Source organism: Podarcis pityusensis (assembly GCF_964106645.2).
Source record: "Podarcis pityusensis genome assembly, chromosome: 17".
Taxonomy (NCBI): domain Eukaryota; kingdom Metazoa; phylum Chordata; class Lepidosauria; order Squamata; family Lacertidae; genus Podarcis; species Podarcis pityusensis.
This window is the reverse complement of record NC_138042.1, coordinates 34481482-34506151: the sequence shown is the minus strand read 5'-3', so window position 1 is coordinate 34506151 and position 24670 is coordinate 34481482. Positions and strand designations below refer to the sequence as shown.

At 42.5% G+C, this 24670-nt stretch overlaps 2 protein-coding genes across 3 annotated transcripts in view; one reads left to right on the top strand and one right to left on the bottom strand.

Annotated features, from left to right (window-relative positions):
* Positions 1–1005: 1005 nt before the first annotated feature.
* PURG (purine rich element binding protein G) lies at positions 1006–7450 on the bottom strand. 2 transcript variants are annotated; one of them, XM_080986954.1, is made up of 2 exons: positions 7085–7450; positions 1006–4990 (listed from the first exon to the last, which is right to left on the bottom strand). In XM_080986954.1, exon 2 carries the CDS (start codon positions 4975–4977, stop codon positions 3964–3966), a length of 1014 nt encoding a protein of 337 aa, XP_080843080.1. In that variant the 5' UTR covers positions 4978–4990; positions 7085–7450; the 3' UTR covers positions 1006–3963. The 2 variants fall into 2 exon arrangements, with proteins under 2 accessions (XP_080843080.1, XP_080843081.1); XM_080986955.1 differs by having other exon boundaries at positions 1006–4863.
* A 125-nt stretch (positions 7451–7575) lies between these two features.
* WRN (WRN RecQ like helicase) overlaps positions 7576–24670 on the top strand; it is a 60711-nt gene continuing 43616 nt past the window's right edge. The window contains exons 1-12 of the mRNA XM_080986667.1: positions 7576–7700; positions 8328–8424; positions 9017–9132; positions 9625–9770; positions 12423–12571; positions 15428–15577; positions 16679–16751; positions 19946–20060; positions 20756–21149; positions 22345–22425; positions 24090–24222; positions 24572–24647. Of these exons, the coding sequence (XP_080842793.1) occupies positions 8362–8424; positions 9017–9132; positions 9625–9770; positions 12423–12571; positions 15428–15577; positions 16679–16751; positions 19946–20060; positions 20756–21149; positions 22345–22425; positions 24090–24222; positions 24572–24647 (1496 nt within the window). The 5' untranslated portion in view covers positions 7576–7700; positions 8328–8361. The remainder of the gene's footprint in view (positions 7701–8327; positions 8425–9016; positions 9133–9624; positions 9771–12422; positions 12572–15427; positions 15578–16678; positions 16752–19945; positions 20061–20755; positions 21150–22344; positions 22426–24089; positions 24223–24571; positions 24648–24670) is intronic.

Here is a 24670-nt window from a genome sequence, read left to right as displayed (position 1 = left end):
GTGATACTCATATTTTAACGATATGGTCCCCTTAAACAGGGCTTTTTTTTCAGCCGGAACTCAGTTCTGGCACCTCTTAGGTGGGCTTCATTGCCATTATAAGAGAACAAGGGAAGCGTTCATGGTGAGTTCCGGCACCATTTTTTTCTAGAAAAATAACACTGCCCATAACATATTAATTGCAAATTTAACTAAATTGAAAACATTAAGAAAATTTCCTTGGAATACGATTGGAGAATTACCGTAGTCTATTTACCCGATACTTTTAAGCTACTACAACAGTAACACTACTCATGTGTGAGAGAAATGGACAGGGAGAAACTGGTCCTTAGAACAGCAGATTCTTAAGAAAAAATAATGATGTCACTATGAAATAGTATCTCCATCTTCATTTCTAGTTTTTAAATCTGTCTGGTTTTGACACATTAGATATCTTTTATCCCACTCTTTTAAGTATAGGAATAAGGATGGTTTTTCTGCAATTTTTTTCACCAAACTTACTTGCTTTGCAATGTGCTATATATTTTCATAGAATTGGTGCAAAGTACAGTCATTTTAACTGTCCTGCGGAACTCACTTGTACAACTGTTTTGTGATAACAACTTTCTAGGTTTTTACTTGAGCAAAAGAGAGGCTACATTATATGATATAGCCAGCACACGTCACCTACTACCAACCTGGTGTAAACCACATAAAATTTAGTCCCCCAAAAGGACTCTTGATGGAAGGAAGAGGAATTATGTGACAACACTGCAAAACTACAGATAGGAAAAAGTTATTTAACCCACATCTGCAGCAGCTGCAGTAATAAGTTACTTAAAAATCTATTGAAGTATCTGAGTTTCAGAAATGTTGATTATTCAAATCCAGTGAGAAATGTACTCAATATTTCTGAAAAAAACAGGCCACTAATATTTTGAAATTAATTTCAAAGTGGTGCCTGCTCTATTCAATCATGCCAGTGTAATTTGATCTAATCCATAAAATAGATCACTGACAGACATATATGCAGAAAGCCATTTTTATACTGTTTTAGAGTATAATATTGAAACACACTGTACCAGACCTGTAGCAGAAATGTGCTTCTATTATTTATAAAATATAAAGTGCATTATTATCAAAATCACAAAACTGACAGACTTTCTGTCTGGACCATAGTTTTAAAAGAGAGGTCAGGGCTTTACTGTAAAATTCTCTCATGAGAACAGATAATTCAAGAGGTACAAATTGATTTTATCCACCCGGCCCTCCTAGATTTGTTTTTGGCCACGCTTTTTAGTGCAAATAAGCTTGTGTTTTTCTCAAGTTTAAGGGACATGGCATTTTTGGGGTGCAAAGAATAGTTCTTTACATTATAACAGACCCTTCTGCAAACACTACATGTTATTGCCACTCTCCAAAGATGGGGATGTACTGCCAGGTGTAAAAAGAATCTATTTCCCAAATTACCATTTAAGCTCTGAACTTTGTAAATTGACTATATAACCCTTGGATATGACAATATGAAAGAAGCAGTTGCTTCCAATGGATAAGCCAAAATCGCTGTATAACTGTATATAGTAGATGGCCACTTTACAGCTCATGTGTAGTCAGTCTCAGATGCTCACATGTGCATTTAATCAGTGCTTTTTTTCCTTTAAAAAATGTTTAGGGGTACTCTCGTTTTGACTCAAGAAAATCACAATTTTATAGTTTAAATGGGGAAAAATACAGTAAATGGACGAAAGTACGAAGATTCACAAAATGTTTAGGGTTATGAGTCCCCCTGTGTCCCCCAAGAAAAAAAGCACTGCATTTAATTAAGGGCATAGTTGATCTGAAGAAGACAACAACCTGCACCTGTAAACAGATGAAAACTGAGTCTTGTTTAGTGGAATGGGGATACAGAAATTTGGAGTGGGGTTGAGTACAGAATCCATGGCAACATCCAGAAAACAGGATTTAGATACAATGATGAAAAATTGCACATGCCAATGTATAAACAAATATAAATTCTGACTGAAGCGTAAAGATACCACTTCACAGCTATTTCCTTTTTAAAAACAGGGGAAATGCCTTTTTTTGACAACCAGTTAGACAATTTGTATACTTTTATCAATTAAAAGTTTATATGAAGAATGCAGGATATTTCAGTGAACCAGATTTAACAGGATAGGATAAAGTTCCAATAAAATTCCAATAAAAACGTATTGACTGATATAAGAATTAAACATGTTGCATACTGAGGGGGAAAGGGGAAGTTCCTCATAGTGAGACGAGAGTTGTGAGAATGTGAGCATCAGGAGTTTCTACATTCATGGATCCTGTATTTTGGAATCCAACAATACTACCATTACTATAGGCATTGGGACGTGCAGCACCAAATCAGCAATATGGTAATTTAGGCTTAGACAACTCACTATAATTTTAAGACATCACAAACAGTACATAGAACTCTTTCATTCAGATGTCTAATTTCCACCCCCATAACATCTCTTAGTATACTTTTATACTAAGATGAATGTATAACCTTTCAATGATATCATGGCCCAGTAGGCCACTACTAATTAAAATAACCAAATTGGAAATCTTAGTTTTAGGTTTGACATTACTCATTAATTGTTATTTCTGAAACTAGACCAAACACTGAATAGGTCCACTTTTTATATATTGGGAAACTCACCTAAAACAGTGAAATTAAAGTCCAAACATCTTTTTCCCCTTCTCTGTCACAACTGTAACACACATTTCTAAAGTTCCTTTGGTGATTTTGGTGCAAGTTCACTTTTTTCTTTTCTTTATCAATAATCAACACAGAATTCTCCATTCATCATCTTGCTATTTTTTTAAAAAAATCTTCTCATGATTGGAACTCTTGTCTCTAGATATCGCTCTACAGATCAAGATGTAACTCTACAGCATTAAGCTGGAGGGTCATGGGTTAATGATTTAACAAAAGAAGAAGTGCAGATTGTGGCCTGCAATAATAATATAGATTTGAAATGTAAGATTTAAGGGAAGTGCTGATAGCTGTTATTGAATGCTTCAACTGCACCAGTGTGAAACCAGAGATCTGTTTTGTACCAGTTAAGTGATGCACCAAAATCTCTCAAAGCATTTTCATAAAGTATAAAGATAAAAACAACATTATTCTACTACTTTTCCACATCACATATTTAACCTCCTTATTTTGAATTTTAATTCCAACTGTAACCACCTACTAAATTCCCACATCACAGCAACTTGCTGGAGCCCCTTTAACACCACAAATACAAAAATAGCTTTTGAAATGTTGCAACATTATTTAAATAAAACTCTCCTCACATGATGTAAGCAGTCCATACAAATGGATGATTCATGATAAACATTACTCTCAAACAATCAAACATGGATTTATATTGTTGGGACACTTAAAATTAATAGGTTATCATAAAATTAGGTAACCATGAAATTACTGGCCAATACACTATAGAGGTTTGATCCCCCCCCCCCATGCTTCCAAGATTTTTACCATAAAGTGACCAGCAGATAGTTATTCAAAGATACCTTTCCCAATACAAGTATTTAAAATTTAAAGATCAGTTTTGGTCATAAATGCTCTATGGTTAGTATTAGAAGACATTAATTAGATCTGCCTTACTTGTATCATGTTACACTGCAACACAAACCTGATACAGATTCTTTTAAAGGTCGTAATAAGAGATTTAGCACTATTATACACAAGTAGTCTTTGAAGACCATGAAATTATTGGAATTTTCAGAATCATTGGGTGGTTAATTATTCTCAACTATTCTGATAGAAATCACAGAGATATTACTGGGTATAATTTAATATGACAACCAAACCCTTGTAATATTTTATATATTGGTGTTATCTAACAACAGGGAAGAACTTACAAAAAGAAAGGCATCTTCTTCCAACAACTACGTATCAGTATCTGTAGCCAATTTTCTATTTTGTTTCTTGGCCAGTTGAAATACATTCTAATCAAGACCCTCTTGTTCTTCACCACTGTCCCCTCTTGTATCCATTCTTTTCTCTTTATGGCCATTGTAAATTCTCCTCATCTCCTCTTCATACTTGATAAAGTTTTCCCCAAATCTTGTCCATGCTTTGTATGGGACAGTGATGGTGTTACGGTAGGGAGGCCTCACTTCACTTACCTTCAAAAAAATACCGTACCTGTTGGACCCCACATCAAAGTAGAACCTCTTGTTGTCTACCCTGAAGGAGGTCCCTTCTGGGAGTTCAGGAGGCTCATCACCTCCGCTCCTCCTTTCTTCTATGTCTCCTTCACCATACTCTTCAATGAGCTGGACCAAAGCATCCCTGAACTCAATCATCCCCTGTGCTGGAAGGACAATAGTTTGTTCCTGTCCCAAACTGTGACCAAAATATCCTATCATGCCTGGTCCTCTAATCAAGGTTTGTCTAATCCGTAAGAAACGTCCACGTTGGTTCTCCTTCAGGTCTAGGTAATACTTCCTATTGTCTCTTTCAATATACTCAGTTTTTAAGACGCTGTGAAGGTGTTCTTCTGAGCCAACTGATGCTGGAGGTGATGGTGGGTGATGGTGTTGCCGTCTTCTTGAATCTTGTTCTTTGCCATTACTGTGATCATTCCGATGACTCTGGCTGCCTTTTAGGCCCAAATGGGCATAGTGCTCTATGAAATCTCCCAGACAATCCTTTAGCTCAGAAGCTACTGACAAGGAGAGAGTCAGCTTGCTTTTCCTGATATTGTCCTGCCTGCCTCTTCCTATCCAGACTTCTGCTATCTTCAGAAAGCGGCCTCGGGAACTCTGTTTCACATCCAAATAAAACCTCTTTTTTTGGATGTCCACTCTTTTGGAGGCCAGCTCCTGGATCTCCATGCAGCCCGCCTGAGAAGAGGAGGCAGGATAATGATACTGCTGCTGGGACTGGGAGTAAATGCTCCTGTGTAGGCCAGAGCCCCCCACACTCCTTCCTCCTCCTCCTCCTCTGCCTCTCTCCATCTTTACCAATCAACTGAAAACAACAAATATATGACAAAGATGCATAACACCATAGACATCCAGCATGCCTATTCTGCTTTCCCGGCAATAGCCTCTCTGTACATAATTAATTTCTCTAGAAAGTTGCTCCACTAACACTCCTCTTGCCTTTTATTCCAACCCACAGTACTGTGGGAGCGAGAGAGAGAGAAACAGAGCCTGTTCAACCCATAAGAGCTATGGATGTTACAAGGGGCAGGGAGGGATTTGGAGCCTTTCCTGACAGGGATGCATTGTGGTAAAAGCTTCACATGCAAAATTTCTGAAGGTTATTAATAACTTTAGAGAGAGCATAAATCTTAAAAGAGAGAAGCGGTGATGTAGGGCTGCCATCCCCCTGCCCACCTTCACTGGCCCTGCTTGTGCCTTAAATAGCTTCCCGGCATATAGAAACTTTCGCCAGCTTTTCCTGGCGAAGGGACTATTATTTAGAAGACATCTGATAGCAGCCCTGTATTGGGGAGTCTTTAATGTTTGACATTTTACTATGTTTTTTACATGTTTTGTAAGCCGTCCAGAGTGGCTGGGGGAAACCCAGCCAAATGGGACAGGTAATAATAATAATGTGGAGGATTCCCTGGTCCTGAATGGGGTAACTGTGCCCCTGAAGGACCAGGTGTGCTGCCTGGGAGTCATTTTGGACTCACAGCTGTCCATGGAGGAACAGGTGAAATCTGTGTCCAGGGCAGCTGTTTACCAGCTCCATCTGGTATGCAGGCTGAGACCCTATTTGCCTGCGGACTGCCTCACCAGACTGGTGCATGCTCTAATTATCTCCCGCTTGGACTACTGCAATGCGCTCTACGTGGGGCTACCTTTGAAGGTGACCCAGAAACTACAACTAATCCAGAATGCGGCAGCCAGATTGGTGACTGGGAGCGGCCGCCGAGACCATATAACACCGGTCTTGAAAGACCTACATTGGCTCCCAGTACGTTTCCGAGCACAATTCAAAGTGTTGGTGCTGACCTTTAAAGCCCTAAGCGGCCTCGGTCCTGTATACCTGAAGGAGCGTCTCCACCCCCATCGTTCTACCCGGACACTGAGGTCCAGCACCGAGGGCCTTCTGGCGGTTCCCTCACTGCGAGAAGCCAAGTTACAGGGAACCAGGCAGAGGGCCTTCTCGGTAGTGGCGCCCGCCCTGTGGAACACCCTCCCACCAGATGTCAAAGAGAACAACAACTACCAGACTTTTAGAAGACATCTGAAGGCAGCCCTGTTTAGGGAAGCTTTTAATGTTTGATGTATTACAGTATTTTAATATTCTGCTGGAAGCCGCCCAGAGTGGCGGGGAAGCCCAGCCAGATGGGCGGGATATAAATAATAAATTATTATTATTATTATTATTATTTATGATAGAAAAGCCTTCATTTGCTGAATTTCAGCATGTCAGGACTGGGAAAGCTCAGTTGGCACAACACGAGGCTCTGAATCTCAGGGTCAAGAATTTCAGGGTGGTGGGTTCGAGCCCCACGTTGGGCAAAATATTCCTGCATCGCAGGATGGCGGGACTAGATGATCCTCGTCGTCCCTTCCAGCTCTATGATTCTAGGATACAGGATCATGGCCAGCAAAGAATGAAAGAAAAGGTAACCCTATACCAGCGCCCCTCTTCTGAAATTTCTGCATGTGCTGCTGCCGCCGCCGCCGCCGCCGTTCAAGGCACAAGGTAGCATGCATGCCCTTTGTTGGGGATGCAGGATAAGGGGAAGGGGAAACCCCTGGAATAAAGGCAAAAAATAAATTGCCACCCTTCCCGATTACGGGCCTTCCCGCCACCACAAGCCTCTCTAACTGCTCCGCTGTCTCTCCCCCCCCCCCCCGCCGCCCTCGGCAACAGCCTCCCAGGGTCAAAGCCAACCCCGCTTTTTCTACCTGCGGGAGCAACCCCCACCCCTCCACCTGACACAGCAGGTGACTATTCCCACGGACCCCCCCTCATCTCCTCAGGCCGACAGACACGGCGCTCTCCGTGCTGTGGGGGGGGGGATGGGGAGGGAAGGATCACCCGCCGCCATGACACGCAGGCGAGGCGGGCGAGGAGGGAGCCAGGCGAGGGGATACTTACTCCATCTCTTCAGCCGCTCCTCGCCTCCTTCCTTCCTTCCTTCCTCGCTCGCCAGCTAGCCAGTCAGCCGCCGCTGGCCCCCGCAGCGCTCGCCTTCCCCGCGCTGCCGCCCGCAGGGAGCCGGAGAGGAGCATCCCCGGCCGGGCAGGTCCTACCGCCCGCCCGGCTCGCCTCCCGCCTCCCGCCGCCGCCTCAGGTCCGTTTCCTCCGCCGGGAAGCCCGGACGGAGCCCGCTCTCCGCGCCAGTGGACGGAAGGAGCAGGGCGACGAGCGGGGAGAGGGGCCCGGGGGTTCGTTTCCCGTCGCCAAAGCCTACCGGCCTCCTCTCCCGCCTCCCCTCACAGAACCGCAAACTACAAGCCCCAGAATGCCGCGCGGGCGCCAGAGGCCGGCGGGCGCGGAAAGCGCTACGCGCATGCGTTTCACCTCATTTCACCTTCTAGAGTTGACAGCTGCGGAAAAGGGAGGGAGGGCGAAGGGATGGGCTGGAGAGGCGCGGTAAGCGACGTCATTCTGTTGCGACAGTAGCGTCGGCGGCTCGTAACGGCTATTTAGCGGGTCTGGCGGGAAAGGTTGCTAAGATGAGGGTGAGGATCCCAGGAAGGGCTTAGATCAGGTGAGTTGTCCAACGCCGAGCCTTCTTCGGACTGGCAGTGTCTATGACTGGGTTGAATAAGGTTGTATGTACACGCAGAAATTGATTGATCTGAGCCCTTTGCACTGGTTCCATACTCGCATAGTTACTTCAGTTTGCAGTGTTGTTAGGCTGCACACCTATGCACTTACCTGGCAGTAAGTTACATTTTTAAAAACGGGAGGAGGGTTTACTTATCAGGAAACGTGTATAATATTAATAATAATAATTAATAATAACAATAATTTATTATTTATACCCCGCCCATCTGGCTGGGTTTCCCCAGCCACTCTGGGCAGCTTCCAACTGAATATTAAAAACAGTACAGCATCAGACATTAAAAACTTCCCTAAAGAGGGCTGCCTTCAGTTGTCTTTTAAAAGTAAAATAGTTGTTTATTGCTTTGACATCTGAATATTTTTCAGATGAATATATGGTTAAGCAATTTATGGTTAAGCAATATCTTTTCTTTATATTATTTACTTATGTGGAAAACTTATATTCTGACTTTCCCCCAAATAACTGATTGGAATGGATTGACCTATGCCACACCAATCATTTCATATTAGACTGAGCCAAGTTGCATGCTTGTTATTTCTTCTATTCCAGTTAACATAAAAATCCAAACAAATTTGATAGGAATATGGATTCTTCATCAAATAAACTACCTCAGTGGATGACTGAACAGGCCAAAGGGGACAAAAAGGTAAGGAATGGGAATATGCTTGATTCACACAAGAGGACAAGAACAAAAACAGCAGTAAAAAGTGGCAGACTCTGAAACGCAGCACTGATTGTACTTCTGTGTGCAGTTTCTAATTAGCAAATCACATAGAATTTTCCCGTTTCACGGAAAAATGTAAAACTACTGCATTTCTTAGATTTATTATGTCCCAAATAGTGTTGATGTTAGCTTGATACCATTGCTCATGAGGACTGGGTGTTGTGATTGCATGACCTGAAAAGTATTCCAAAGGAACAGTCATCAGTGACTCTCCTTAAGGTTTGCAGGTTGAGTAGTGGAGATTGAGTTGATGACATGGCATGTGGTGACATAGCAAATAATCTCTGTGTTGGAAGATGTATATGTTTTATATATGCGTGGGGCAAAGCATTTTCTTGGTATGCATTGGATGCATTAACTTCTCTAATTACCTATCGACAGAAATTGTTGTGATGCTTTTGTAACCTGGACAGGAAGGCAAGCGCACTGTGACCTGTGCCAGTATGATTGATCTGAAAAACCATTCCTTAAACATCCTTTACAACAAGCTCTCTTTTGCATTTTTATGAACCAGAGTAATCCAGTCCATCGGAGTGCCCTGGAAGACAACCTTCCCTTCTTAGAATTCCATGGTTCCGTTGTTTACAGCTATAATGCAAACGATTGTTCCTTACTCTCAGAGGATATTGCGTAAGAGACTGAAAGTTTAATTTAAACTGCTAACCCTATGGCATCTCATTTTTGTAAGCTGAAAAAAAAATTATGTTCATTAGGCTGTTATAGACAAATCTGATCCAAATGTGGGAGCCACCTCCAAAATCTAGGAATAAGGGCCATTAATTGAAAGAGGTATGATGTCCTCAATCTCTCTCTCTCTCTCTCTCTCTCTCACTCACTCTCACACACACACACTGAATCAATCAATTAAAAAAATGAAGGACACCCCCCCTTGCAAAGATTTATACAGTCTTTCATGTCAAGTTAGTACTAAGGATCCTTGCAAGTACTAGGTCTGGCACAGAACTGATAAAATAGTCATGCAGTATTTCTTGAAGGAAGAAAAGACACTAACAAATATTACCTGTGCAAATCTATGCCCTCTAGGTTTAGAAAGGCTTGCTTCTGAATAATCCTGCACAGGATTGCACTGTACTAATCCTGTTAATACCTTTTATCTTCTAGTACAACCTTATCCTATGGAGCTGCATTAGGATTTGACATTGAATGGCCGCCATGCTACACTAAAGGGAAGGAGGGCAAAGTTGCTTTAGTCCAACTCTGTGGATCTGAACAAAAGTGCTATTTGTTTCACATCTCTTCTATGTCAAGTCAGTACTGTGTAGTTAATCTCTCAACAAATTGTACTTGTTAAGTTGTCCTTTCATCTAAGCTGTAGCTCAGTTTGTTTGCTTTGTTGAACACAATTTACCGTATTTTTTGCTCTATAAGACACACCAGACTATAAGACGCATATAGTTTCTGAAGGAGGAAAACAAGAAAAAAAATATATTCGCTGCTTTCGCTGTGCAACGATCCCTCTTGCTGTTCTGGCTTCTGGGATAGCTGCGCAGCCTGCACTCACTCCATAAGACGCACACACATTTCCCCTTACTTTTTAGGAGGGAAAAAGTGTGTCTTATAGAGCAAAAAATACGGTATTTTGTAAAGCAGCAAAAGGCCTGCTCTCACAATAGTAGGACGTTTTGTACCCTGGCTGTCCAAACTCTGTAACCAAGAAAAGCTGGACTTGCTTAACTTATGCAATGTGAGAACCATCTTGGTGGATTTCAGTGTTCAGGGAGGTTCTGTAATCCTTCCCACAGTGGAATACCGGTCAAATATATAACTTGATATAACTGTACCATGTGGTTCTACTGCATAATGTATAGTACAGACTCATGCTGAGTATTTTGCAATTGTGGAGGGAGAGAGGTTCTCACTATGTCAAGTGTGATGTCTACCTGAAGGGATCCTGATCTCCATGATGCCGAGTGTGATAATCTTTTCCGTTGTAGCAAATCTGATCAGATTTATTTTCTGACAAAATATTGTTTTTATTGATGTGTAAACTGGAAAGTTCACAGGTGTCAGTTTAGCACAATTTAAATTGCTTCATTCTGTTGAGGGAGGAGAGAGTAGGATTCTTAGTGCAGAAGGAAGTACAGTTGGAATTTATCATTTCACAGCATATCTCTGCCTGTACAGTTCCACTACTTTTATTTCCCAGATCAAAAAGAAGCAATATCTGGAAACGGGCATTCAGTATTTTTCTGCTGTGTAGCAAAGACATGCTCAAATTTCCTGATACTGCTTTTCTTGGTTCCCAGGGCCTTCCAGGCCCAAAGTGGTGGCAGAAAGAGAATATTATAGCAGCTACTTGTTGAGAGTGCTTTAAAACCAATCCTTCTTCCCAGGGACGTCTGGGAATTGTAGCTCTCTGAGGGAAATATGGGTATTCTAACTCCTCTCTGAGGGACGCGGGTGGCGCTGTGGGTTAAACCACAGAGCCTAGGACTTGCCGATCAGACGGTCGGCAGTTCGAATCCCCACGACCGGGTGAGCTCCCGTTGCTCGGTCCCTGCTCCTGCCCACCTAGCAATTCAAAAGCACATCAAAGTGCAAGTAGATAAATAGGTACCACTCCGGCGGGAAGGTAAACGGCATTTCCGTGCGCTGCTCTGGTTCGCCAGAGGCGGCTCGGTCATGCTGGCCACATGACCCGGAAGCTGTATGCCGGCTCCCTCGGCCAATAAAGCGAGATGAGCGCCGCAACCCCAGAGTCGTCCATGACTGGACTTAACAGTCAGGGGTCCCTTTACCTTTTTAACTCCTCTCTGCACTCTTGACAAACTATATTTCCCATGTTTCTTTGGGTGACGCCATGAATGTATAAAGTGGTATCGTAGTGCTTTAAATGTGGGGTGCTGGTGGGACCAAAGACTGTGTGGCTGTTCCCGAACTGGAAAAATTTGTTTTGGCTGCAGTTTTCTGTTCCTAGCAAGGGATTTTTGGGGACACCAATTCCTCAGCTGCTGGTGTTTCTTCTCCTCACTTAGGTCAGGTTGTTTGGGGAGGTGACACTGGTTTCTTCATGCTCGTTTCTTTTGCTCCCACTGAGCCTGTGAACCAAACTCAGTGCTTCAGATTCAGTGCTATCCATTACCGTATTTTTCGCACCATAGGGCGCACCGGACCATAGGGTGCACCTAGTTTTTAGATGGGGAAATCAATAAAAAAAATCTTTTCCCCCCCCAGCCCCAAAGAGCAGCGTACAGGCTGCGCACAACCTCTCCCTTGCCGGAGGGGTTGTGCGCAGCTATGGCACAAGCCAAGGCAGCGAGCGGGATGGATTGCGCTGGCTGTTTTGGCTTCCTCTTTAGCCCCGTGCAATCCCTCCCTGCCGGGAGAGGCTGCGTGGAGCTAAAGAAGCCATAGCCCCGAGCAGCCTCTCCCTGCCGGAGGGGTTGCGCGCGGCTATGGCACAAGCCTGCATTCGCTCCATAGGACGCACACACATTTCCCCTCAGTTTTTGGAGGGGAAAAACTGTCCAATGGAGCGAAAAGTATGGTATGTATCAATGCATACACAGTACTTCAACTCTGTAGCTAATATTCATGTCTACTTTCTGTTTCTGGGCTGAACCTAAGTTCTTTTGAATATATGAGCTGTATCTCTAGATCAGCTCGTGAATACGGTCAGAATTCTCTTGGGAGGAAGGGTGGGGTAAAAAAAAAATGTAATGAAATATTCTGTTGTTTATTCAGCAATTCTAGCTGAAAATATCTCTTTTTTTGGTGGGTAGGTAATTTAATGTATAGCTGCGGTGGTGCAGCTGTGATAGAGACCAGAATAACATATAATTTACTTCTTTCTTTTTTAACAAAAAGCATTGTGAGAAGCCTACTGTTACATTAAATAGATAGGATATATAAATTCCTTAAGTGGTTATTTTAAAAATGTGCATACTTGATCTTTTCAGACTTTCCTTTGGCACTAAAAAAATTGCTTGAAAGTAACACTATTAAAAAAGTTGGGGTTGGTATCGAAGGGGATAAATGGAAGCTGATGCGTGATTTTGAAATCAAGTTGGAGAGCCTTGTGGACCTGGGTGACCTTGCTAATGAAAAGGTAATAATAACTGAGTCTTTGTTATTAGAGTGGATCCTCAGCAGAGAAGTTATAGAAAATCAGCTATGTAGGCGAGAAACCCTATGCTGTGTATTTAGACTAACATTGCTGGATGAATCTCCTGCAGCTAGTGATATCTTAAATTTAAAATGAAAATGGATATCCCATAATGAGATCCTTTTAGGATCAATGTTCATATTGTGCCAAATACTCCTTTTTCCTTCGCTTTTGCTTATTGGACTGTATTTCCATTCTGCATTATATGAAACTTTGTGATTTTTAAAATAATAATAATATTGAGGAACTACTATGGGTGCTGGCCTCAGATCAGCCTAGTGCAAAGAATTCATTTCCCAGACTACGAATCTATAGGAATTTAGAGAGACTGAGAATGGACCATCTCAGTAGCTAGAAATATCACTTTCCATAAATCTGGGATGAGCCTTCTTGCTTGTCACTTGAGTATTGTTTGGCCAGGGTTCATTGAATTCTCATGTAATGTGTGGGGTTTCTGGAACTCCCTGATCCAAAGACAATGCCCCACTTTCCAGTAACAATTTCCAACATCAAAGAAGGTTCCCAGCACTATCCTCCCAGGCTGATTAAGGCGTATGTGGGGCTTCACCTCCTCACCACTGATTAGGACATCAGAAACTGTTCTCACACCATCAAAAACGTAACAGATGCGAGGGAGGGGGAAGGAACAAAGGCAGGAAGGGTAACCATGTTAGAATCACTAACTCCTCGATATACATTTTGTCTTCTGGATGGATTTCCCATACACACAGTTAATTGCAGCATGGCTCATGTTAAAGGTAACTGATTTAAGGTTTCGTATCATCAAATTATTTCAGAGTCTATTGCATGAATCTGTAGGAATTTAGAGAGACTGTGAATGGACCGTCTCAGTAGCTAGAAATGTCACTTTCCACAAATCTGGGATGAGCCTTCTTGCTTGTCACCTGAGTATTGTTTGGCCAGGGTTCATTGAATTCTCATGTAATGTGTTGGGTTTCTGGAACTCCCTGCTCCAATGACACAAAACACAGAAACATATGCCTTATACTGAGTCAGAGCAATTGCCCATTTAGCTTAGTATTGTCTACACTGACCGGCAGTAGTTCTCCAGGGCTTCCAGCAGAGATTTCTCCCAGCCCTATCTGGAGATGCCGGGGATTGGGCCTTCGGCATGCAAGGCAGAGGCTCTGTCACTGAGTTATGGCACACCAAGCCTTATGCGATGAATATTTTCAGCTAATGTTACAGAACTTTACTCTTTACTCTTACCTTTCCCGCCCCGACCTGGCCACAGTGATCCATGCAACAGTCACCTCCAGGCTTGACTACTGTAATTCGCTCTACGCGGGGCTGCCCTTGAAGCTGTCCCAGAAACTCCAGCGGGTACAGAATGCTGCAGCGAGGCTCCTCATGGGGTCTCTGCCATGGGAGCATATTCACCCAGTGCTTTTCCACTGGCTCCCGGTGGAGTACAGGGTCAGATTTAAGGTGCTGGTTTTGACCTTTAAAGCCCTTCACGGCCTAGGAGCCTCGTACCTATGGGACCGCCTCTCCTGATGTGCCCCACGGAGAGCCTCAAGGTCCATAAATAGCAACACCCTAGTGGTCCCGGGCCCTAAGGAAGTTAGATTAGCTTCAACCAGAGCCAGGGCCTTCTCAACACTGGCTCCGACCTGGTGGAACGCTCTGCCTCATGAGACCAGGGCCCTGCAGGATCTGATTTCTTTCCGCAGGGCCTGTAAGACAGAGCTGTTCCGCCTGGCCTTTGGCTTGGAGCCAATTTGATTCCCTCCCTCCCTTTCTTTTTTCTTTTTCCTTTCTCCTCCTGTGATGAGGCTGCATTTTAATATTTTAATGTTTCAGTATTTTAATTGTTGTATTTTAATCTTGTTTTTAAGTTGTATTCATTCAACTTGTTTTTATTATTGCTTGTTAGCCGCCCTGAGCCCGGCCTTGGCTGGGGAGGGCGGGGTATAAATAAAAATTATTATTATTATTCAGCTGATACATCTATTCATTGTGGCACACTGTCTTGCCAAACGCAAGGTGGTTCTTTTAAAAGAGATTCAGAACCAGTACAAAACACGAGTGAGAAGAAGGTTTTATTCCTAAACAACAAGCAATATATACATACCAAGCATGCACTTCTATGTGCAACTTGGAAGCCCTCAAGATGTGGCAAAGTGACTCCCCCAGGTAGCCTCAGTTTGCACGGCCCTGCAGCCAATCAGTCCATGCACAAACTTCTGAAAAACTCTGGCCAAGCCATCTGATGTTATAGCCATCTCCTCCCAATGCCCCACTTTCCAATAACAATTTCCAACATCACAGAAGGTTCCCAGCACTATCCTCCCAGACTGATTAAGGCGTATGTGGGGCTTCACTTTCTCACCACTGATTAGGACATCAAAAACTGTTCTCACACCATCAAAAGCTTAACAGCTGCAAGGGAGGACATCAAAAACTGTTCTCACACCATCAAAAACTTAGCAGCTGCGAGGGAGGGGGAAGGAACAGAGGCAGGAAGGATAACCATGTTAGAATCACTAACTCTTTGATAAACATTTTGTCTTCTGGATGGATTTCCCATACACACACTTAATTGCAACATGGCTCATGTTAAAGGTAGCTGATTTAAGGTTTCATATCATGAAATTCTTTCACAGCTTATTGCTCCCCTTAACCTCTGTTTTAAAATTCAGCGTGTTCTCCGAACGCATTTTAAAGCTGCGATTTAGATTTATTCCATCTCTATCTGAAATATATCACTGTGCACTTATTATCTGATGTAGCCTCAAAAACAGCTCGCGCTTAATGTTTGCAACTTATTTTGTTTAGCTCAAATGTAAAGAGATCTGGAGTCTGAACAACCTTCTGAAGCATCTGTTCCACAAACAGCTTTTGAAAGACAAATCGGTCCGTTGTGGTAACTGGAAGCAGTTTCCCCTTACAGAGGAGCAAAAGCTGTATGCCGCCACCGATGCTTATGTATGTACTAAGAAGCTTATATTTTTCTAGGTGACGTCTGGCAGTATGCAATTTGCAAGCTTACTATGGCCTGGTTTGGATGATCGGCTTAATATGCCAAGATGTGGATGAGCCTTGTGTCTGAGTACACAACCCCTACCCTCTTACTTTCTCAGCGTCCCGTGAATTAACCCAGAACTCTACTGCCAGGCATAGTTTCCTGTTTGATCCTACCAAAGACACTTTCCCTTGCTAGTGCTGAAGTGATCTTATGTAGAAAGCAGCATCCTCTCTTGTCTTCTATAAACCATATCCCAGAATTGCAAAGTCACATGGGGGATATGGAGCTGAGTGTTGTTCCTTGATATTTGTTGGCACCGTAACATTTTGCTTTTAAAAAGTAGAAGCCACTGATATGGGTGAGAATCAGTGGTTTTGGCCAATGTTACAGGCTCCCTCAATTCTCTGATTAAAGGAAGTGTTAAGCCACACAGAAGGTAGCGAAAGAGAGTATTTCTTGGAGGACATCCCAGCTACATAGGACTTGGGCTGCCAAAAGGAAACAGAAATGGCTTCTGATCCAATCTGGAAGCTTCTGGTCATAATTAACTTCATAGAATTCTGTATTAACCACGCATCGTTAATTTTGCATGAAGCTGCCTGCCAGTTAAGGGCATCATTCTCTCAGTATCCCTGTTGTCAGAGATCAGGCAGGTGGCATCTGTGGAAGGGGTTTTCTCCATGGTGGTGCCTTGACTTTGAATTGATCTCCCCAGGGCTCCTTGCCTAATGCTTAGACTAATGAATTCTAAGTTTCCATGGGCTTTTAATGACTAGTTACCTTTTTGCTGTCCGCTGAGATTCCCCCCCCCCCAGCCCCACTTTTTATTTAAACTGTATTAAGCTGTTTCCCTGTTGTTTTATGGTTTTATAATTTTTAAAATTGTTCATTATTGCTCAGTTGCTCAGTTGTTGCGCAGTATTAAAAGAATGTTCACTGTTAAGATGCTAATCAAAAATTTTTTTGAGAGAGAGAGGTAGTTTTAAATTATATGGACTGAGAAAAAATGTTAAGCATTACTTAACTTGCATTAAAAAGTTCTCTTTGCTCTTATTTTGTAGGCTAGCCTTCTCATTTACGAAAAACTGGTGAACATGAGTACTTCTAAGCAGATGCAAATTAGGGCAGAAAAAGGTGAGCTTCAACGTAAACCATAATGAGGTTCTACCCATCCCCACTTTCAACTTCTGTTGTCTTTCCTCTTTTCCTAAAATGCATTGGGCAACGTGATAGACACAGTTAATAATAATAATAATAATAATAATAATAATAATAATTTATTATTTATACCCCGCCCATCTGGCTGGGCTTCCCCAGCCACTCTGGGCGGCTTCCAAAAAAATATTAAAATACTGCAATACATCAAACACTAAAAGCTTCTCTAAAGAGGGCTGCCTTCAGATGTCTTCTAAAAGTCTGGTAGTAGTTGTTCTCTTTGACATCTGGTGGGAGGGCATTCCACAGAACGGGTGCCACCACCGAGAAGGCCCTCTTCCTGGTTCCCTGTAACTTGGCTTCTCGCAATGAGGGAACCGCCAGAAGGCCCTCAGTGCTGGACCTCAGTGTCCGGGTAGAACGATGGGGGTGGAAACGCTCCTTCAGATATCCTGGACCGAGGCTGTTTAGGGCTTTAAAGGTCAGCCCCAACACTTTGAATTGTGCTCGGAAACGTACTGGGAGTTCATACTGTGTGTATTATCAGAGCTGTGGGAAAATAGAGTGGGTGTGGTCATATACTTGAATGAAACCGCAAACTATTTGGTAAACATAGCAATACCTTGCACACCTCAAAAGGTGTCCCTTTTAGATTGGAAAGATTGCTAGCATGACTTTCCCATGACTGTATTTTACAAAAAGCATGGGGGATGGGGAGTCTTTTAAAAGGCATTGCATTTTTCTATACAACTGGAAGACTAGGGCGTACACTGTGACCCTGTACATGGATGCATTCTACACACGTTTCCTTCAGATACCACTAATTTAGGCCATTTATAGCTTTACTGGTTAATTTCAGTGCTTTTATTTGGTTCCTCTGCCGCGTGGATCCACAGATAATGAGGCGACGCTGATCAGAGTTTGCAGCACCACGGATAGCTCCGAGCGAGCGACTCTGTTTCCAACTAGCTGCTCTAGTTGACTAGCTTTGGTTAACTAGAAGCAGAAGTGAAAGCTTCTAAGCACCTCCTCATTTGCTAACCTGGAAGGGCGCTTGGATTGTCCACATTGCACTAAACCATGAGTTACTGTTTCAAACTTGGATCCCCAGCTGCTGTTGGACTACAAGTCAATTCAAAGCACTGCGCCACTCACCCCACGTCGCTCCGGATCCCCAAAACAGGGTTTCCCCGCGAGTAGGGGAGGCGCAAAGGTGCCAGCCGAATGCCACATCCACAGGCTTCTCCCGCCTGTGGTTTTTAATGGGTCTCTGCCTCGCCATGGCGGTTCAGACCCTGTTTTTCACGGAGCGGGTTCCTCCCGATCGGAGGAAATCCGCCATTGCCAGAGGCGCCAACCCAGAAGTCCTACAAGTCCCATCATCCCTAGCTAGCAGAGAGGGCTTTTCCAATTAATGCTTTAAAACTGGGATGTCCAACCTGTCGACCGTGATCGGCTGGTCGATCCCCGGATGATCGTGGTCAATCATGGGATCCCTGTTGATTGGTAGTAGTGATAAGCAATGGAGTGAAAGTCCCTGGCCGCCATCGCTCTTGTCCTCTGTTGTGTCAAATGGATGTTTTGCCGACGAATTAGAAAACGAAAGCAGTTGTTACTGCTGCATTGTTGTTTTAGGTGAGCGATGTCCCCCCCCCCAATATAAAGCTAAACATGCTTTGCTTCCCCACCTAAAAAAAGGTAAACAACTTTGCCTTCGCCCCCCCCAAAGGTCAACCACTTCCCTAAAAAAGCTCAGTAACGTTGGGTCCCCCCCCAAAGGGGGAGTAGATCGCATTCTCTTGGGAGTTGGACATGCCTGCTATAAAACATGTTGTGCCACCTCACTCTCCCTGTTAAAATCCCTCTTAAATATATATGTGTGTGTGTGTGTGTGTGTGAACCAATTGGTTTTTATCGATACATCATTGATGTTCTTTTGGTTGCTAGCCTATTCTTATGTTTGTATGTTGCACACCACATTGTTATATATTCTGGTAAGTGCAGTTTGCAAATATTTAAATAAGTAAATATATATATGAGAATTCAGTTGCAACCTTGTGTGCTTACCGGGTAATGCACTGCTGAAATCATCAGAGCTTGTTTCTAAAAAAAGTATACAGTGGTACCTCGGGTTAAGAATGTAATTCATTCTGGAGGTCCGTACTTAACCTGAAACTGTTCTTAACCTGAAGCACCACTTTAGCTAATGGGGCCTCCCACTGCTGCTGTGCAATTTCTGTTCTCACCCTGAGGTAAAGTTCTTAACCCGAGGTACTATTTCTGGGTTAGCGGAGTCTGTAACCTGAAGCGTATGTAACCTGAAGTGTATGTAACCCGAGGTACCACTGTAATATAATTAACAGCATAAAGGCCCAGAAATGGGATACTGGAATAATAACTGATGAATTATTTTTTTCTTTTAAGAGAAGAAATACACAGTAGCCTCACTCATGTGACTGGAACCTGTATTAAAAAAAAAACTATAAACACTAACAAAATACTATCATGAGAGCTAGAACCACTTTAGCAACACAGCTCTGCTGCATGAAAGTTCAGAAAATATTACTTCTCTCTTGAAGGAGCACCACAAACCGAGAAAAACAGTCCTGAAGCGTCTGTAACCTGAGGTACCACTGTACTTCGCCTTCATCTTCCATTTTTAATGAAAAAAATTGCAGGGCACCAACACATTGAATTGGGTCCATGAAACAGGCTGGCAAGTAATGGACCCGCAACTGCATGTTGGATGAGTTGCAGTTTGTGAGCATTCTTTGGAAGCGGCTACATGTAGGCAACATTGTAGTAACTCAACATAAAGGTTAACACTGCATTATTATTATTATTTATTAATAATTAGGACTTAGGTGGTAGACTCACTTCATAGCAAGGATGTGGTGATTTAAGAATGACCAGAAAGATTTAAGCATGCATATGAAACATGTTAGGAGAATTCTGTGCCTCTCTGAAAAAGCCCAGTGGAAGCCCATTTAAAAGTAATCATTGCAATATCCCTTATTTTGCGAGCAGGCCTGAAATTTTAAGAGAAGTAAATCGCTATTAAAACAGTGAATTTTACTTTGTTGTTGTTTCAAAGCCAGGTAACTGGAAAAGAGCACATAGTGGTTGGTAAAAATAATGTTCACATTGACCTTTCCTCCCCTAAAAACAAACAGATGGGGCCCTATTGGCAAGTGAAATGAAGAAGGAATTCGCATCTTTATTAGAGGAGATGGTGGATTTAGCAAATAATCTTCCTGGCACTTTTGGACAATCTACAAACCTCCAAAGGTTAGGTGTTGTTTGCTTTATCAGTTCAAATTAATGGTATTGTGTTCTTTCTCAGAACATTAATGAGACAAAACCATAGACAGGCCTTCTTTACTTGCACCAGGATGTCTGTACTTGCACCATAGCTTTTTGGGCCTTATTTCTTACTGCATTTCCGTTTACTCCTTAAAAAATATTTTAAAGAATGTCGGGAGACCCCCTGAATGTATTTTATAGAGCATCAAGAAATATTTCATGTGTTGTTGCCTTTTAAGGTGTGCTTGCCTGGATTGCAGGACAAGTTTCTTTTAATTGTGGTACCCAGATTATAAGAGTTGTAGCCCCGCCTCTTCTGAACTGTGAAAACATCTTAATTTTGTCTGACTTAGTCTGAGCTAAATTTCCATTCTCCTTTAGCTTGTTGATTATTTTTAGTGATCCCTTTTCCTTCTTGGTTTTAACTGTGTCTTTTAAGATCTATTTTTTAAATGTAATTGAATAACCTTTGTTTTTTAATTGAAAAGTGCTTTTGAATAAGGGCTAAAATATGGGCAATGGATAACTGGATTGTATGTATGGTTTTCTGGATCCTACTAAGAAAGGGGAGTGCATTTAGATCAGACCAAGAATACATCCAAGTTTGCTTTAACCCTCTTTGGATAAATCCATCAAGCCCATTTTGAAGCTTGCTCTGCCATTTTGACATTCTTTAATAGAGCTGCAGAAATTTTGGCTGCCATGTCAGAAAACTTCAAGGCTTTCAGAAGAGAGCTGCTTGTTGAGCCTACCTTCCGGATCGAGTTGGGAGATTCTACAGATTCAGAAATGATCTGCGGTAATGAAGAAAAAACTGAAATATCAGACTTGACTTCCAAGGTCACGTCTGAGTCAATCAATCGTGTGGGTCACAAACTAGTCCAAAAGGAAGCCCTAATGGAAGGTGAATTGGAAATTAATAAAGAAAAACACGTAGATGTTGCTTCAGACAGTGGACCTAAAGCTGTGGTGGGAGAATGCTTAATGTCGCTAGATATAACTGAATATGAACTTCAAATGTTGGAGCGTCAGGCTGAGGAGGAGCTGCTAAGTGAAATGGCTTGTATGTCTAAGGTGAGTCTATCTGGATAAGGGTCTAAGAAAAGTAGCACAGTGGAACCTTGGTTGTCGAACGCTTCAGAAGCCAAACAATTCAGAACCTGAACGTCGACAACCCGGAAGTGAATGCTTCTGTTTTGGAACGATTTTTGGAAGTCGAACGCCTTCCGAGCTGCATTTCTCCCATTTTTTTCAATGGATTTTGCCGACTGCAATTGCGCCTCGGTTGTCGAACGGTCTTCCAGAAAGTGTTCCAATTCAAAGTATTGGTGCTGACCTTTAAAGCCCTAAACGGCCTCGGTCCAGTATACCTGAAGGAGCGTCTCCACCCCCATCATTCAGCCCGGACACTGAGGTCCAGTGCCGAGGGCCTTCTGGCGGTTCCCTCATTGCGAGAAGTGAGGTCACAGGGAACCAGGCACAGGGCCTTCTCGGTAGTGGCACCCACGCTGTGGAACGCCCTCCCTTCAGATGTGAAGGAAATAAGCAGCTATCCTATCTTTAAAAGACATCTGAAGGCAGCCCTGTTTAGGGAAGTTGTTAATATTTAACGCTGTATTGTTTTTAACACTTGATTGGGAGCCGCCGAGAGTGGTTGGGAAAACTCAGCCAGATGGGTGGGGTATAAATAAATTATTATTATTATTATTATTATTATTATTATTATTCCAGAACAGATTACGTTCGACCATCGAGGTTCCACCATAATGTTTAATCTATTAACAACCAGATATTTCTCCCAGATTTCAGTAGGGTTGCAACAACTGAAGCAGTATTGTATGAGAGGTGGGCGGGGGTCTGCTTGCTTCTAGAAATCTGAGAAACCCCTGTTTTCTCCTGTGACAAAATATCGGACTTTTAAACCCCTCTCCTAACTCAATAATAAGGCTGTGCATAACGCTTCTCGTGTTACAAGGGTCTCCATCATTTTGGGGAGAAAGTGCTGTGAGCATGAGCCACACATGACTACTATGGGGCGTGGTATAACACAAAGTGGCTGCTTTGGGGGATGGCATAATGGCCGTCACATCTAAATGAACAGAAAAAGAGACAGAACTACAAAATGGTACGGACATGCCCCTTGCCCCCTCCCCCTCAGTTGCCCTATCAATGGGGGGAAAGGCACAAACATCAGCCGCTGTCATGTTTGCTCACAGAGAGAAGCAACAGCAAAATAGAAACTGCACTCACTTTGAAATGTTCCTTTTAGGAATCAAGCCATCTAGAGGATGAAGAGGATTCTCTTTGCACCATTGAAGATGATGATGAACTTGAAATGGAGATGCTTAAAGTAGGTGTTTGAAAATCTACTTATCAGTTTTTAAAGTGCATTTGATCATGTTTCTGTTAAATATCAGGTATAAGTACAGTGGTACCTCGGAAGTCGAATGGAATCCGTTCCGGAAGTCCGTTCAACTTCCAAAACGTTCAGAAACCAAGGTACAGCTTCCGATTGGCTGCAGGAAGCCGTGGAAGCCGCGCCGGACGTTCGGGTTCCAATGAACGTTTGCAAACCGGAAAACTCACTGGCTGGGAACAGTATTTTACTGTGTGCATATTTTTGCTGCTTTTAATAAAGGCCCATGGAGGTGTTGGCATTCTGATCAGAGAGACAGAAAAGCAGCTATGGTTGCCTAAATGAAAGTGAGAACGTAGCATGTTTTGGTGAACCGGCGCTGTGTGTCAAAGGTCCCTGCATGGGGGAACCACTTATGCAACAAGGTCTAAGCTGCTCATGCTGCCCCCTCCCAGAGAGATTATGGTAATTCAGGGTTTACACGAACAGTAAAATACTGTTTATGGACAGTAAAATTCATGGAAAACTATAAGGGAAAGGTCCAACCCCACCCTGGTCCTGTTGTTGATGGATAAAAATTGTGTACTTTTTCTAGAGGGTCCTTCTACATTACTTTTTGTGTGTGGATGGGGTGGGAATTGCATTGCCGGGCTTTAACTTTCTGTCTGCTGGCTGCCTCACCTTGCATTCTTGAGATCATTGGATCCCAGTCAAGGCTCAGTTTTGCTGAGTATCAATTACCGTAGTATCTAGGGGTTCTCCTGATCCTCCCTGAGCCAATTAGTTTCTTTCTGGCTAGTTAGATTTTAATTTTCAATTATTTATTTAAATACCCACCATAGAGAGACGCTCTGAAGCTTGGTTATATTGAGATAAGGAAGCAAGGGTTGCAATGGGTTGTTAAACATCCCTGTCATGTATTTGGGTTGCTTGTCCGTTCATGGCATAACAGAGATAATTGTGTTGAATTTGGCTGGGAAAAGTTAGAAATCCCAGGGATGAGGCTTGAGCCTCTTCCATTTTCTCACGGCGTCTGTTACAAAATAATGATGTCTGCTGACTTTTAAAAATAATAATTTACTTTTCTTTCAGATGTCTGTTTTTTCCGTCTACGAGCATGTTTTTGTAAATGTGTTGCTTTTTGGAATAAATAAGTTGTTTTTGAGAGAGAGGTTTTGTAAATAGAGAGAGAGCGCGCTAGCTCTTGGTCATGTGCTTTGCCAGGTATTTCCTCTACTGAAGAAGTTTGTATTTGGTATAGTATGTTTGACTGGAGCCATTGAGAAAATGTTTGACAAGCAAGAATAGACTTTTAAATACTGGTGCAGCTTAGCGAAATGAAATGCTGCCTCTTCTCCTGTGCCTTAACAGCAACTTGATATGAAGAAATCAAGGAGATGGAGCTTTTTCTTGACGGGCAGATAAAGTGATAGAACTAATTGCAACTTTTCCCACCAGCCAAGTTTCTTTGTAATGGAATATTATTTTTACAGCCTAGAGTCATTCTATTGATAGGGTTTATGAGCTCATTAACTAAATTAAAAAACAAACCAAACAGGTGCGATCAAATGTAACTTCACTCCAGCATCTTAGCTACCTCTGATTTATTTGCATCTTTTGATCTAAGAGTGTCTTAACTTGTCCAATCTCTTCTCCAGTCTTTAGAAGAAATAGACAAGCACAATAAAGATTTCACTGATTCGACCCTGGATAAGTCCAAGAGGCAAAATGAACTCACTATAGATGATAATGAGGAAGATGAAGGCATTGAGGAAGAGGAGGAAAGTTGGGGTAAATAGTTTTTTTTATTAAAAAAACCACTTTAAAAGTTTGTTAAAATATATCCAAAGAACCACCTATCTAGTTCTGCACTTCAAAGGGAACTTATATTTCTCCAAAGAGAAGCTTAGACAAACCTCCAAGTTTCAAGAGCAATTTATAATAAAGCATGGGGAATCTGCTGTTTAGGGGTGGCGAGGAAACCAGAATTCTCACTGAGGGATGCCTACAATAGTTAGTTAGACCCAAGTCACTATAACAAGTTAAAATGGAGGCCTAGCTACAAGAACTGCTTCTCATGACTTCACTAGATTTTCTATATTCTTTAGCTCTGAATCTTGTGTTTTCTGTGTTTTCAAAGATTCCTACTTGCCTAGACCCAACGATAAACAAATTGCTTGCCTAAAGATGTATTTTGGACATGCAAATTTTAAACCGTAAGTTTTGTTGTTTTCCTTTC